The 15,937-nt window shown below is 36.0% G+C and overlaps 2 protein-coding genes across 3 annotated transcripts in view; both read right to left on the bottom strand.

Annotated features, from left to right (window-relative positions):
* Positions 1 to 15,937, bottom strand: part of LOC122625525 (calcium/calmodulin-dependent protein kinase kinase 2-like) — a 76,568-nt gene that overhangs the window by 28,415 nt on the left and 32,216 nt on the right. The gene's annotated exons all lie outside the window — the stretch shown is intronic.
* On the bottom strand, positions 12,549 to 14,424 carry LOC122625526. The gene is made up of 2 exons (XM_043805617.1): positions 12,946 to 14,424; positions 12,549 to 12,890 (listed from the first exon to the last, which is right to left on the bottom strand). The coding sequence occupies exons 1-2, from the start codon at positions 14,152 to 14,154 to the stop codon at positions 12,879 to 12,881; spliced, it is 1,221 nt and encodes a 406-aa protein (XP_043661552.1). The 5' UTR covers positions 14,155 to 14,424; the 3' UTR covers positions 12,549 to 12,878.

Genomic DNA, 15,937 nt, shown 5'->3' with positions numbered 1-15,937 from the left:
CTAATAGGGGTTATAAAGTTATAAAACACATAATCAAATTTAAAAAAGACTAAACTCAAAACCTCTCGTGTCATTCCAGGGAAATTGACAATTCTGACTTTGATTCTAAAATTGATTACGATGGTGACATGGACGAAAATAACATTGACAACAGCCCAACAAGTTAGTATTACACCTATAACTCCGAATAACGGTTATTTACACACACACAGGGACTATAAAAATACCTCTAAACTATGAACATCATATAACAAAAATAAATCACACAAAAATATATGAAACTTACCAAGATTACCAAACATGAAAATCAATTCCAATCAATTCCTGATATTGCTTTAGCACTACTTCAATTAAAACATGAAATTAAGGTAATAATTTCTTCACAGAGACAAAAACGAGGATTAATTAATTTAGTAGGAACCGCTTATAAATATTTATTTGGAACATTAACTTGAGATGATAAAAATGAATTTGAAGATAAACTACAAGAATTTAATGAAATAATAAAAATAATAAACAAACAAAAGATATAACCAGACTAATAAAAGACAAAGAAGATGATTTAAACATTTTTGATATTCATTAAACTTCTTTCTTGAATATATTAAAGATGAATAAGTTTACAATTAACAAAAGTAGGACTACTTAATCCTAAAATATTAAAACATGAAGGGTAAGAAAACATAAATTTAGAAAATGTATTATCAATAATAAAGCCTGGTTAAGCAGCCAAATTAAATACTCTTTTATTCTAGCGCATATAACCACTAAATTTAAAGAAACATTTAGAATTATAAAATACCCAGATAACATCTTTCAAATCCTTACTAATCAACACATATGTATGTGTATCGGAAAATGAATCCATCTAATACATTGAACGTAACATTATTGTCACATATAATTTAAGTGAAACACAAATTAAACAAGATTGTGAAATGTTTCACAAACGGATAAAGGGTACAATTTAATAAAATTAGGGCAATGCACATTAGAAATAAGAAATATACAACTTACAACTTTAAAAAATATAAAAGAATACAAAATTATATTGTCCAGCACAAATGTAACTTTATATGAAAACTAAAGAAACAAGGATGTTGAATCTTCTAAAGAAGGTGCGAGTGACGTATACGCAAATATCCTAGACACCGAACACAATCAACTACCGGTATATCCCGAGATACCCATTATTCCAAATCATTACGATATAAACAAAACATATTTGCAGTCTTGTATGGAATGAGTTTAATAAAAGTAAGCCGAAAAAATGTTGGTTCAGTTCAGTTCAATATTTTGAATGAAGAAAAGCTTTAAGTTGCTTTAGTTTTAATGCCTAAAAATTATTGAGTCTCCTAGTTGGTTGCTCAAAACAAATTATTGACGTCTGCATCCCAAACACAGCAAATATTTAAGTGTATTAATTTAATAATTTTCTGTGTAATATGATCAGTATCGTTTACGCGAATGGCGTATTAAACTTTATTAAAAAATCCAAGGTCAGGCTCAGAGAACGAAATCGAGGTTTTTGCAAAGTGTAAGTTCTTTTGAAAAACGGGGATTTTGTATCTATAGACCAAATATAACAAACAATTTCGACATTACTGCTTTCCTTAACATGAGCATTGGCTTTATGTTTTAATACTTGAAGTAATACAATCAAAGTTGAGACTGACAACATGTTTGCTAACGGAGTAGGAATTCGACTTGAACAAATAAAAAAGCAAATAATACTAAGAGAACGCTATAATCGACTTCCTCGACTTTCGGTTATCCGTTACTCAGATAGTGCGAGTGCGAGACACATATCGATAGGAATTGGCAATAAGGCATAAAGTGCACAAACAATTAAAACATTGCTTAAAACTGCGTTTTGTTGTTTACAGTGGGCGTAGATAAAATAGTTTTAGCATATCGATAAACATAGCAAGAAAAATGCCAAAATCAAAAAATTACCTTTCGGAGGAGAAAACAAGAGAGAACGCTATAGTCGAGTTCCCCGACTATCTGATACCCGTTACTCAGCTAGTGGAAGTGCGAAGGAGAATCTTCAACACTGACAGTTTTTGTCGGTTTGAGAGCGTTAGAGTGGGCGTGGCAAAAAGTTTTTTGGCAAATCGATAGAAATTTACAAGACTAATACAAAAATGAAAAAATATCAAAACCTTTTTCAAAAGTGTGGACGTGGCAGTTTTATGCGGTTTGTGGGCGTTAGAGTGGGCGTGGCAACATGAATCGACAAACTTGCGCTGCGTCTATGTCCCTGGAGTCTGTATGCTTAATCTCATCTTTCTAGCTTTTGTAGTTCCTAAGATCTCGACGTTCAGACGGACGGACAGACGGACATGGCCAGATCGTCTCGGCTATTGAGCCTGATCAAGAATATATATACTTTATATGGTCGGAAACGCTTCCTTCTGCCTGTTACATACTTTTCAACGAATCTAGTATACCCTTTTACTCAACGAGTAACGGGTATAATAATAACAAACAATTTATTATCAATTCCAAATTGTTTAAAGTAATAGAATCTCTTTCTGATGATTTTAAACATGTATTTATGGACCAAGATTTACCATTAAGAAAACATCGCCTACAACTTTTAACATTTGACCTGCAAAATTTAATCGTTACTATCACATTAGCTAAAATTGATGTCTTTAATACTACAATTTTAAACCATGAAGAAATAAAAGAAATATTAAGTCACGAATTAAGACCAGTGATCATTGCAGACCTAATGGATATCTCTGTGTTCAAAATCGTATTACATAAAGAACTCTTAATAATTTATGTAAAATACCCTATAGTTTATAACAGATGCGAAATATATTATACTATGCTAGAGCGATTTCAAAAGGCGATGGAAAACTAGTAATAAGCAATCAAGTCGCAAAATGCGACAATACCTATTATGAAATGTCTACATTTAAGACCGAACTTTTTAAAAATTACTGTACTATAAGTAAGGAAATAACCGGTTTTACCAAATTATTAAATGGAGAAAAATCCACTTGTTAGAAAATAAGGAAAAAAAATAAGGAAATAGATATCATCCAAGATGGGGCCATTTTTATAAATGGTTACAATATTGTTAACAACTCCCACTTAAATGGGTCATTTCTAATAACATTCAACGGAACAACCACAATAAACAACATTTCATATACCAATTTAGAAAGTAAAATTCTTGAATACATAACCACAAACCATTTTACAGATTATGAAATATCCGATTACATACTGTCCAATAACTCGGAACTCTCCCTAGATAATATAAACATTCTAAATCCCTTCATTAAAATAAGTAATACCAAGATATCACTTTCTTGATTACTACATTAATAGTAAAATTCAGATTCAAATTTTATTTGTAACCAAACAAAAACGGCCAGAACTAGAAAAACCAAAAATTGAGAAAGTATTTTTAACAGAATTAAATGAACGTTTAAACGAAATTCGTAATGAAGCGTGACGCGTCATTTTAGAAAGGGGAGAGTTATCCAACCCGTAAACATAGCACTCTATCCCAGTTTATAAACAAATTTTAAATTTCAATCTAGGCGGCATTTCCTTTGTCTATGTTTTTGTCATTGCCTTTGCCAGCGCTTAGCTACCCGCTAAGATAAACAATCAAACTCCAAAAAAACACAGCTTCCGCTTGGAGACCAAACCATGGTCAACTTATTGCGCTTCAATCAAACTGCATCGGTCAGCATAATTGAATTTCACAATGCAGAGAAATAAATTTAGCATCAAGCTTTTGTTCTAAACATAATTGAAAGTTCAAGAAGTTTCCAAAGAAAAGCTTCTGGCCGAGGTTGATTGGATCAGGATTTAGAATCTAAGAGTCAGTCTGTTTCGGGATCGGATCGAGAACGATCGAAGATAAAATCTGATAATAGTGTCTTGTAATATTGTTAAAGTGAAAAAGTTTATCACCAATAAATTTATTAAAATATAAAATAAAATATTTTTTTAAATAATTTTTTAACAACAATTTTAATTTGCACAGCCGACCGATAAATAAAATCCAGGATTTAAGCAGGAAGATATTTCCGACTGTGTCACTGCGAAAGAATTCCATTGAAGTCAAAAAGAGAAGCGTATGGACAACAAAGCTTAATTGGGCTGCAAGAAAATTCTTGCCCGACATGGTTCGCCATGTGTGCTGCGGCGAAAAAAAAAAGTTTAATAAAATAATGAATAAATCCACATGCTATTATATTATCTGTTTTAAAAAACAAGTCAACGATCTACAGAAAAGAGATACTACATATATTGCAGAGCAAACAGCAGATCGCTAAGCCAAAAGAGCAAGCGCAAAGGAGCTCCTACGGCTACCCTCAATAGATGACGAACGTTATAATTGCACATCTGAGGTGCCGTAGAGCATAATTGGGTCTCCAAAGTTAAACAGTTTACAAAAAAAAAAATTTAAGAATTGATGGCGACTTCAAGACCCAACATGCTCCGTTGCACAATGGTTGGACTTGTTGGGAACCGCGGCATTAATTAGTTCCCGTTGACATATCGTTATGCAATGTTTCCCAAAAATCTAGAAAAATATTTTAACATGTAGTAGAAAAATTGGCTAACTCGGACGACTATATTCTATAGCTCTCATAGTAAGGCTAATATGTCGATGGTGTGCAAAAACACTTCCAATAGAGTAGCAAGGCTAAACTTCTATTATTGGCAACTATGATATGTAGAATATGTAAATTATATTCTGTATACATTTGTGAAAGTCTAACTCCTCACTCTCTTCTGCCCAACCCCCTCCCAGAACAAATGAACAAATGAAAAATCTCCAGTTCTTTCAATCATATATGGGCAATTCCACGCGAAGGTCAACCATTACTTAAATTTTTTGTCCCGTGCGACAGCGGTAGTTTTTTGCAATTATTATGAAAATGAAATGTTGGCCGAAATCAACTTTTTCACCAATAATAGAGCTATGGAAGAGTAATAATTTAAACCTGCTTGCCAAATTTAAAATGCTTTAACTGTGTATTTTTTCCCCTTTAAAAGCGTACAAATGTCCCGTGCGACAGCATGGAATTGTCCATATACAAAAAATGTATTTTTAGTAATACAAGTAAAAGTGAAACGAATTTTAATTTATATGCAAAAACTGACAATGACAAAAAAAACTTCGATGACAAAAATTTAGTAGTTTTGGTAGTTTTCTTTGACCTGTTATAAAGCGGTCAGAATGCAAAAGTACGGTATTCGTCAACATGGGAGACATTTTTCGAGTATGTTGAAGCCGGCACTTCTTTATTTCCTTATTGTTGGACTACTCAGCTTCTTCTGATAGCTCTCCAATCGACATCGCATGATCTATCACCTTCGCACCATAAATTAATGTTTTCTGCACTATTTCTGGAAGATAATACCATGAATATTTTGTTACTACCTGTTTTGTAGTATTCAACGCATAGCTTTTGAAATTTGAAACATAAATAGAATATCCTGATGCTAGAGCTTGCAATATCGTTGCGCTTCTGGTTATGACTTCTTCATCAATGCCTGTAATCTCAGATGCCGAACTGGGGTTTCCAAAAAATTTCCTAGCGGTGTTTCTTCCATCATTGAAAGTTCGGTTGCCTCCGTCTCTTGGTTTATTAACAATATATCCCATTTTGTCATGAAATTCCGCTTGGACTTGTTCCTTTCTTTGCAGTATATCAAGCTTATGTTCTGCTGATCTTGCCAAGTTTCACAAGTTTCAGCCATTCGGATTGAAACTTAACAATACAACTCTTATTGCGTTCGCATTTAGCCCAATAAGCAATAATTTTTTTGCAAATGTAATTAAAACAGTTTTTAAGTCAACTCAACTACGTTGCCCTTGTTTCAATGGGTTCTGCTACCAAACCAATCCCGTGTTCTTTCGGCATTCGCACCCTGTTCTGCGCAAAGATCTAGGACGTGCATACGCTAAAAAGTACAGTTACAAGAAGCGTATGTAGAAAACGATAATAAAAGAATGAGGAAAAAAAAATTCATAAAATTGTCCACAAATATAATTGACAAACACAAATGATGTTTACAAAAGAAACATTACATAAACATAGGACGAGCAGCAAAACGCGGCGAAAATTTGACCTTGAATACTGCAAGACAGCTTGAGTTTATTATTGTTTACAAATATGTTTGCAAATATTTGCAGCTAGACTTACCATTTTTATACCCGTTACTCGTAGAGTATGCAGAACTAAAGATTGAATGCGTACATTTAATATTATTGTAATATTACGACTTTCAGAAAATGGGATTTGACCAGAAAAAGGGGTCAAATTTTCCATAGTGGAATGGTGTATTCTAGAGCATTTTAACTAGGTTGCCTATATTTAACATTGCATTTTGTAATTCTTTTTAGATATATCGATCCACCACCAGCATGACTAAAACAATGTATGTAATTATAACCGTGGCACATAACAGATAAGCCGCACAAATCTAACGTAATGATATCTCAGACATAGAGAAGGTGTGCAATCGGAAAATTTCAACGTATCTATGGCATATCGAAAGAAATGCGCAAGAAAAATATGAAATTAAACAAACTAAAACAAGAGAGAACGCTAAAGTTGAGTTCCCCGACTATCTGATACCCGTTACTCGGCTAGTGGGAATGCGAAGAAGAAATTTCCACACTGACATTATTTAGCGGCTTGTGGGCGTTAGATTGAGCGTAGCAAATAGGTTTTTGGTAAATCGAGTTAAAATTTATAAGATTAAGAAAAATGTGAAAATATCAAAATATTTTTCAAAAGTGTGGGCCTGGAATTTTTGGGCGGTTTGTGGGCGTTAGAGTGGGCGTGGCAACATGAATCGACAAACTTGCGCTGCTTCTATGTCACTAGAGTCTGCATGCTAAATTTCAACTTTCTAACTTTTATGGTTCCTGATATCTCGACGTTCATACAGACGGACATCGCCACATCGACTCGGCTATTGATCAGGAATTTATGTATATACTCTATACGCTTCCTTCTGCCTGCTACATACTTTTCAACGAATCTAGTATACGAGTACCCTTCTACTCCATGAGTAACGGGTATAAAAATGTTCAAAAGTGAGTACATGACAGTTTGGGAAGATTTGTGGGCGGGCCAAAAATTCTCTGGTATATCGATAGAAAGTGGCAAAACATAGGATTAACAAAAAAAATTTATTTTTAATCAAAACATTGTTTAAGCGGGCGTTGCCTTATCAGAAAAGAAATTGTGTCTATGTCTCTGGAATCTAAATATGGATTGTAACCTTGATGTCAGCCCACACTTTTGAAAATTATTTTTATTTTATTTATTACATTTAGCTTGTCGAAGCCAACTTCCATCCAAATTCTTATTAAATTAATTGTCATTAACTTTATATATTGTATATGTCGGAGATTAAATGGTTTAATTAAAATACCAGCACAGTCGTTAATAGGGTTGTCGCTAATAGTTATATAGGTAAAAGTTGCAGTTTTAGAATTTACGATTGTCGTGAGTGTACTCGTGCGCACTGCGAAAAAGTGAAAGGAAAAGCCGAATGCCTTTCAAATACACTTTCGAACGGCAACCCGACATCAGAAGTGGGATTTGTGCCAACTCCTGCACTTTCGGCTGACCAATTGCGCATTGTCTTGGAAATGCAAGATCGACATTTTTTGGAGATGTGCAAAGACATGCAGTCTTCGGCGCGTCCGCAAAATCAAGTGGTGCTTCCGAAATTTAATCATGATAAGGAAGTGCTTCGTCATGACTGACCCAAATCTGCTATACTGGCATTACTTGGGAACAGTTCCGTGAAGGAGACACCGGCAGCCGCAATTTTGAATCTGCTTAACAGTCGTCCAGCAAATAATGAGTGTCATGCAGTGTATGCAAGCCGCATGGTAACAACGTTGACAACAAAATGGCGCAACATGACAGCCGAGCAAATGGCTGTGTCAACTGTACTAGCACACATGGTACACAGCCGTTTGCAGCGTGTGGCGTTTTCGTCAGATGTTAGCTCGAGGAACCAACTGCAGATGGAGTTAAAGGCGTTTACCTTTGAGAAGAAGCGCAGTGCTGGCCACACGGAAGGTACTGGCGGAGATCGGAAGCAAGCAGCCTGGGCATAAGATGGCGGAATGTCGACTCAAGCGATCTGACGTGGAGGTCAAGCAGCAGCGGAATTTGCGAAACGTCAACTGCTATCGTTGTGTACAGCTTGGACATTTGGCGAATCGGTGCATTAACAATGAAAAAAAACGTTAATATTCGAGAAGAAAGTAATTTAGCCGCCGTTTACAGAAGTTAATATTCTAATACAATTTCACGTGACTCTTTTATTTTGATCTGTCCTTTAGCTTGGTTCAACAGCGACTGACTGCCGTGCTCTCTGCAGAGTGGCGAGTCGATTAGTCGATAAGTTTCTCGATAATATTGGTATGTTAAGGATGGGTGTATGAGTGTATAAGCTTATGACTAGATTGGCTATGTATAATTAGGTATGTATGACTAAGAGTAGCGGAAGAGGGTAGAAGGAGCAGCCTACTACAACTCGGCCGTCCTGACAACTAGATCTCCCGATCGTAGGATTTTATAACAATTAACGTTTCTTAAAGCTAAGGGTCCTGTTTCTTATTTTATTCTTCTCAGTGGAGATACTTTTGAACGGTCTTAAACATTTTTTTGGTTTTCTTTTCTTCTTGTTTGTTTTCTTTGTTTTACAATTGCTTCTTAAATTATACATTCGATTTCGTACAGAGTTTCTTAAATTATACTTTCTATTTTGTACAGAGTTTCTTAAATTATACTTTCTATTTTGTACAGAGTTTCTTAAATTATACTTTCTATTTTGTAGACTCTTAATTTTTCTTTGCCAGTGTTTTATATTCTGTATGCTCCATACACCCCGGTAAGGATTGCGAGAAATTTGAAATCCATCAACATCTTCCAGAAGGAAGCGATCATTTTTGAGAACTTTGCTTATGACATAGGGTCCTTTATGCTTTGGAATTAACTTCTTAGCTATGCCTGTTGTTGAGTCAAAATTTTTAACCATGACGTAGTCGCCTTTTGTGAACACTCCTGATCGTTTTCGTTTTTTGTCAACATATTCTTTATTGTATGCTTGTGCTATTTTCTGACTTGCCTCGCCTTTATTTCTAATACTTTCTAAATCTCTTTCTTCAATCGTTTCTCCAATTTCCTCAATTTTTTCTTTTAACTCATCCATAATTTGTCCTTTTTGTTGTAACCCAAATAACATTATGCTAGGATACTGTTTAATGCTGCGGTGTTGTGTATTGTTCAGGGTATATTCGACCTTTTCTAAGACTAAGTCCCAGTGTAGACCTTGATCAGGTTCAATTAACTTGCTAATCATTGGACCAAGACTTCGGTTTATACGTTCAACTTGACCGTTGGCCTGTGGTGATCCTGTTGCAATTTTTATGTGTTTAACATTGCATTCTTTCAAAAATGAGTCAAAATCGCCAGACGTGAAACATGCTCCTCTATCTGATATGATACACTTAGGCCTACTGTATGCTCTGAAGTAGTCGTTTAACGATTGTATGACTTCTTTTGTGTTCGTAGTTTTTGTTGCGTATAGTCTGACAAACTTTGTGAATGCATCTACTATCACTAGAATATGTTTCTTCGGTCTAGCCAAGTCTACTGGACCATAATGGTCAATATGGATTATTTCAAAAGGTTTGTTTCCCTTAGGTATGTTGTGTAGAAATCCTTCTGTTTTTCCTGTTTTGGGACTGAATGAAATACATTTTAAACAGTTGCTGATATGTGTGCTACACTTCTGTTTTAAATTTGGAAACCAATAGTTCTTCATTATAGCTTCTATCATTTTGTCTCTTCCTACGTGTCCAAGTTCGTTGTGATATTTGTATAACACTTGTTCTTCCATTTCTATCGGAACGTAGAACAGCAATCTATTTATACCCGTTACTCGTAGAGTAAAAGGGTATACTAGATTCGTTGAAAAGTATGTAACAGGCAGAAGGAAGCGTTTCCGACCATATAAAGTATATATATTCTTGATCAGGATCAATAGCCGAGTCGATCTGGCCATGTCCGTCTGTCCGTCCGTCTGTCCGTCTGTCCGTCTGTCCGTCTGTCCGTCTGTCCGTCTGTCCGTCCGTATGAACGTCGAGATCTCAGGAACTACAAAAGCTACAAAGTTGAGATTCTGCATGCAGACTCCAGAGGCATAGAAGCAGCGCAAGTTTGTCGATTCATGTTGCCACGCCCACTCTAACGCCCACAAATCGCCTAAAACTGCCACGCCCACACTTTTGAAAAATGTTTCGATATTTTTTCATTTTTGTGTTAGTCTCCTTAATTTCTATCGGTTTGCCAAAAAAATATTTGCCACGCCCACCCTAACGCCCACAAACCGCCAAAAGCTGCCACGCCCACACTTTTGAAAAATGTTTTGATATTTTTTCATTTTTGTATTAGTCTTGTAAAATTCTATCGATTTGCCAAAAAACTTTTTGCCACGCCCACTTTAACGCCCACAAACCGCAAAAACTGTGAGTGTCCTGCGCACTTTCACCATCTGAGTAACGGGTATCAGATAGTCGGGGAACTCGACTATAGCGTTCTCTCTTGTTTCATTTGTCTTTTTGTAAACTATACCATTTCTCATCTCATACAATTTATTTTCTGTGTTTTCTAACAATTGCCTGATTTCTTTTAATTTTGTATCTTTCCCTTGACATATAACTAGATTATCTTCGAAACTGTTTGTTTGTATTACCATAATATTTGTACACCTACTCAGTGCGTCAACATGTTGCATGCGGCTACCTGCCCTATGCACAATTTCAAAATCATAACCTTGGAATTCTAAAGCCCACCTGGCTATCCTAGGGTTTAGCTCTTTTTTGCTTAGGGTCAAAATTAATGAGTTGCAGTCGGTGACTATTTTAAATGTCCTCCAATGAAGATAAACTCTAAATCTACGTAACGAATAAACAATGGCTAAAGTTTCTAACTCGAAACTGTGGTATTTTGATTCAATATCTGTTGTCCGTTTTGAAAAGAATGAAACTGGGTGCCATTTCTGGTCCTCCTTCTTTTGCATAAGTACAGCACCGAATCCAGAAGAACTTGCATCACAATGCAATTCTGTTTCGTGTTTGTGGTTGTATATAGCTAAGACCGGTGATTGTATTAATTTATCTTTTAACATATTAAAACAAGACATTTCTTCACTATCAAATTTGAACGGTTTATCTTTTTTTAGAATGTCATGCAATGGTTTAGCTAGTCTAGAAAAATCTTTTATGAACCGTCGAAAATATGAGCATAATCCCAAAAAACTTTGTACTGTATGAACATTGTTAGGTATTGGGAAATTTTTTATTGCCTCGATTCCTTTGTCATTGGGCATTATGCCGTCTTTATTTATTATGAACCCAAGATATTTTATACTCGATTGCATAAACTCACATTTGTCTATTCTTAATTCAAGTTTATTTTCAACTAATCTTTTAAAGATTTCTTTCAACGTTTCTAAGTGTTCGTTTATATTTTCGGTTGCCAATAGAATGTCGTCCATATATATTACTACTTTGTTTTCTCTAATCATATCAGCAAAAATTTTGTTAACAAATCTTTGGAACACAGACGGGGCGTTTTTGAGGCCAAATGGCATTCGCAGCCACTCGTATTGGCCTAATGGTGTAACGAAAGAGGTGTATTTTATTGATTCTTTTTTAACATGCACGTGGAAAAAACCGTTTTTAAGATCGAGTTTGGTGAAAACAGTTTTCTCATTCATTCTATCTAACAAGTCATCTATAAGAGGTAGAGGATAGTTGTCTTTCATTGTCATTTTATTAAGTTTTCTAAAGTCGACGCACATACGTAAGTCTCCAGTTTTCTTTTTCACTAAAACAATAGGCGATGCATATTCCGAGTCGCTTGGTCGTATAAATCCGTTTTCCAAATATTCGTCTAATAGTTTTTGTAACTTGTCTTTTTCTGTGTATGAAAGCCTCCTAGGAGAACAGCTAAACGGTTTCGGGTTTTTCAAACACAATTGTATTTCACTTCTAACTGTCGGTTCATTTGGCCTTTTTGCATTTATATAAAAATTTCTAAACAACCTATCGAATTCTAGTTGTAACCTATTGCTAACATTTTCTCCTATTTTGTATTCTAACTCACTTTCAGTTACATGACATATTCTTAGTACTTCCTTATCAAAGTTGTGATTTAATTGTTCGTAAACGTTTTTATCTTTTGGCAATTTAAAACTAACGATTTCTTTTGAAGTGTTAACAATTTCATCTTCTGATAATTTTGATTTACTGACATTCTTTTGTTGATTATCTATTTCATCTCTTAACGATATTGGACCAGTTTCTTTATGCTGTTGATTAACGATTTTATTTTCTAACGATTTCGGACTAATAATTGCATTTTTAGACGATTTTGGACTAACAATTGCATTTTTAGACGATTTTGGACTAACAATTTCATTTTCTAACGATTGTGAACTAACAATTTCATTTTCTAACGATTGTGAACTAACAATTTCATTTTCAGTAAACATTGATCTTTTGTTTATTTCCATGGGTTTTCTCAACGCAATCATTCCCAAGGTGTAGGGGTCTAAATTTAAATTGCATGCAGTTAAAAAATCTCTGCCGAGAATAACATTATACCTCATAGACTGGTCGCAAACAATGATTAAACGAAAATATATTTTTATTGATCCTTTCAATACATAACATGTGGTTTGTCCATGTGTTTTGAGAATACAGTTGTTTAAACCAAAATAGCAAGTATTAACTAGGGCTAACTTCATTGTCTCGTTAATAAGTGACTTTTTAATGATAGATATAGGACTGCCAGAGTCTATGAGGCATTCTGAAATTATAGGCTTATAAGCATTTTCAAAAAAATTAATTTTAAACCATCTTACATAATTATTAGTTGAAACGCTCTTCCTTGTGGGACATTGTGCCACCAGGTGTCCAAGTTGTCCACAGGAGTAGCACGAACCTGGTTCACGTTTGGGCTTCTTGCAGATGTCAGCTTTGTGTCCTCTTGAATTACAGTTTGCGCATCGTATGGCATCTTTGTAGTCGGTTGGCTGTACAGGTGGCTCCCTCCGAGCTGGCAAACGGATGTTCGAAAATGCGCGTAGCATCTCCGACGGAGTAGAGAAGCATTGAATCCGTGCTTGGGTACGGAAATTTTGCAGCGGTATGCCCTCTATCATCTGATCCAGTAGTTCGTCGTCGTCGATGTTTATCCCGTTTGAGAGAGCCATCTTCTCGTCGTAATAACTGCAGAAATTCTCCTCGGTTTTCCACTTGCGACTCTCGAATTTTCGCCGGATCTCAGCCTTGGATGATTGCTCGCCAAAAGTCAATGACAGTTGATCAAGCAAATTGTCAATTGGTTCGATCAATCGAGCAGGGTGCGCATGTAACCAGACTTGCGCGTTTCCTTTAAGTTTAGTGATGAGTAAGATGCGTAAATGGTTGTCATCGATGTTGAAAGTGCGTGCGATATTTTTGACCACTGTTATCCAGGCACGCGCGCAAGTTTTCCCATCGTAATCGGTTATCGTCTCTTTGGCGAGAGCGAGAGCATCAACTGGAAAACGCTGGCTCTCCGCTCTCTCGTTGGATCGCTGCGGCGAGTGAAATGTTGTGTTCTCTTTTGTGGCGCCAGCCTGCGTAAACTGCGCCGTCTGGATAACGGAACTAACTGTAGCCTTGCTTTGCTCTGGTTGTTGTTGTTCTTGGAACTGCGAGCTCGATCGTGTTCCGTTAAGCATTGCCTTCGCTTCTGCTAGCTCTGCGCGTAGTTGCTGTAGCTCGAACATGTTTGTCTCCCTCTCACTGCCAGTTTCGGTTGATTCTTTTCTGTTCATTGCATTCACACTTACGTGATCGGTGTTAATTTCACAATTCTGGAAATCCAGTGAAGAAAAAATGTCGTTTCCTGGTGGAGCGTTTTTCTGGGGGTGCTCCGGTGGACAATCGCCCCGAACTGCCGTTGGGATGTCTTGCAGCCTCGCGATTAATTCGGTTTTTGTGCCCTCCGTATTTTGGCCCAGAATACGTAGCCAATCTTTTAGGGTTGTCAGCGAAAAGTCGTTCAGGATGATTTTATCGTCCATTTTGGATTATTAATCCCACTTCTGAGATTTTAGCCGCCGTTTACAGAAGTTAATATTCTAATACAATTTCACGTGACTCTTTTATTTTGATCTGTCCTTTAGCTTGGTTCAACAGCGACTGACTGCCGTGCTCTCTGCAGAGTGGCGAGTCGATTAGTCGATAAGTTTCTCGATAATATTGGTATGTTAAGGATGGGTGTATGAGTGTATAAGCTTATGACTAGATTGGCTATGTATAATTAGGTATGTATGACTAAGAGTAGCGGAAGAGGGTAGAAGGAGCAGCCTACTACAGTAAATCAGTGCTCTGTGTCCGAACCAAAAGCAACTATGACACACGGAGGTGAGCTTTTTCCGATTTGTTTTTACTCTGGGGCGGAATGCTCGCTCATTCGAAACAGTGTTGCTGATAAATTTGTTGGTACAACAATTTATAATGTCGTCATTATCCGAGGTATAGGAAATGCTTGAATTCCTTGTAGACAGCAGAAACTACGCAAATGTTAAATTAATGAAAATACTTTAGGAATATTGTTTCATATCGTACCAGACGATTCTATTGTAAATGACATTATAATAGGTAGAGAAATACTTGGTGAAGGATATGAAATTTTTTTTACGTGTACGTTTGTGTGAGGTTACTAAGTTATTATCCTTATCAAATAATATTGATACCGAGTTAGTCGGTAAGGACAAAGACCAGTTAATTAAATTCCAGTTATTTAAATTCCTTGCTCTAAAGTTTATTCATGTGAAATGACAATTCGGTTAGTCGATCCTAGTAAAACGGTACAATGGAGATTAAGTCCAAATGAAAAAGAAATTGTACGAGAAAGAATTACAGAATTGTTGAGGTGTAACATTATTAGACCTAGTTGTTCTCCCTATGCAAGTCCAATACTTTTAGTTAAATAAAAATGGATCAGATTGCCTTTGCATTGATTATCGTGAACTTAACAACAATACGGTTGCTGACAGGATTTCTTTGGCATTAATCATCGACCACGTAGCTAGGTTTGCTGGGACAAAATACTTTACGTGTTTGGATATGGCTAGTGGTTACCATCAGATTCCTATACATCCTGATTCTATCGAATGTTCAGCGTTTGTAACACCAGACGGACATTACGAATACTTGACAATGCCGTTTTGCCTCAAGAACATTCAGTCCATTTTTCAACGAGCGGTTATGAGCGCGTTGGGAGATCTCGCTCATTATTAAGTAATAGTCTATATGGATCATATCATGATTGTGTCGTCTACTATAGAGTTGGGTTTCAGGAGATTAAAAGTTGTGTTAGATGTTTTGACTTCAGCCGGATTCTCATTTAACGTTACCAAATATGGGTTTCTTAGGACTACGGTACAATATCTGGGTTATGAGGGGCGAGTTGGAGAAGTAACACCAAATTCCCAAAAAATACTTGCGTTTAAATCCTTGCCGACACCGCAAAAAAAAAAAAAATTTGTTGAATTGGCGTTTTATTTTCGAAAATTTGTTCCTCGATTATCTCATAACATGAAACCAACTCTAACTTCACTAACTTCGAGCAAATACACTTTTAACTGGACTGATGATTTGGAGGAGATTAGGAAGAATGTTATCACTATTCTGACAAGTGAGCCAGTACTTGTTATTTTTGACCCACAAATCCGATAGAATTGCATACTGATGCGAGCTCTTGTGGATATGGGGCAATGCTAATTCATCGGATCAAGGGGGATCCTTATGTGTTGGAGTACCATATTATAGTAAAACCACCTGCCCTGCTGAGCCTAAATA

The sequence above is a fragment of the Drosophila teissieri genome, unplaced genomic scaffold (assembly GCF_016746235.2).
Source record: "Drosophila teissieri strain GT53w unplaced genomic scaffold, Prin_Dtei_1.1 Segkk118_quiver_pilon_scaf, whole genome shotgun sequence".
Lineage (NCBI taxonomy): Eukaryota > Metazoa > Arthropoda > Insecta > Diptera > Drosophilidae > Drosophila > Drosophila teissieri.
Note: the sequence above shows the minus strand (reverse complement) of the source record. Positions and strands in the feature narration are given on the sequence as shown.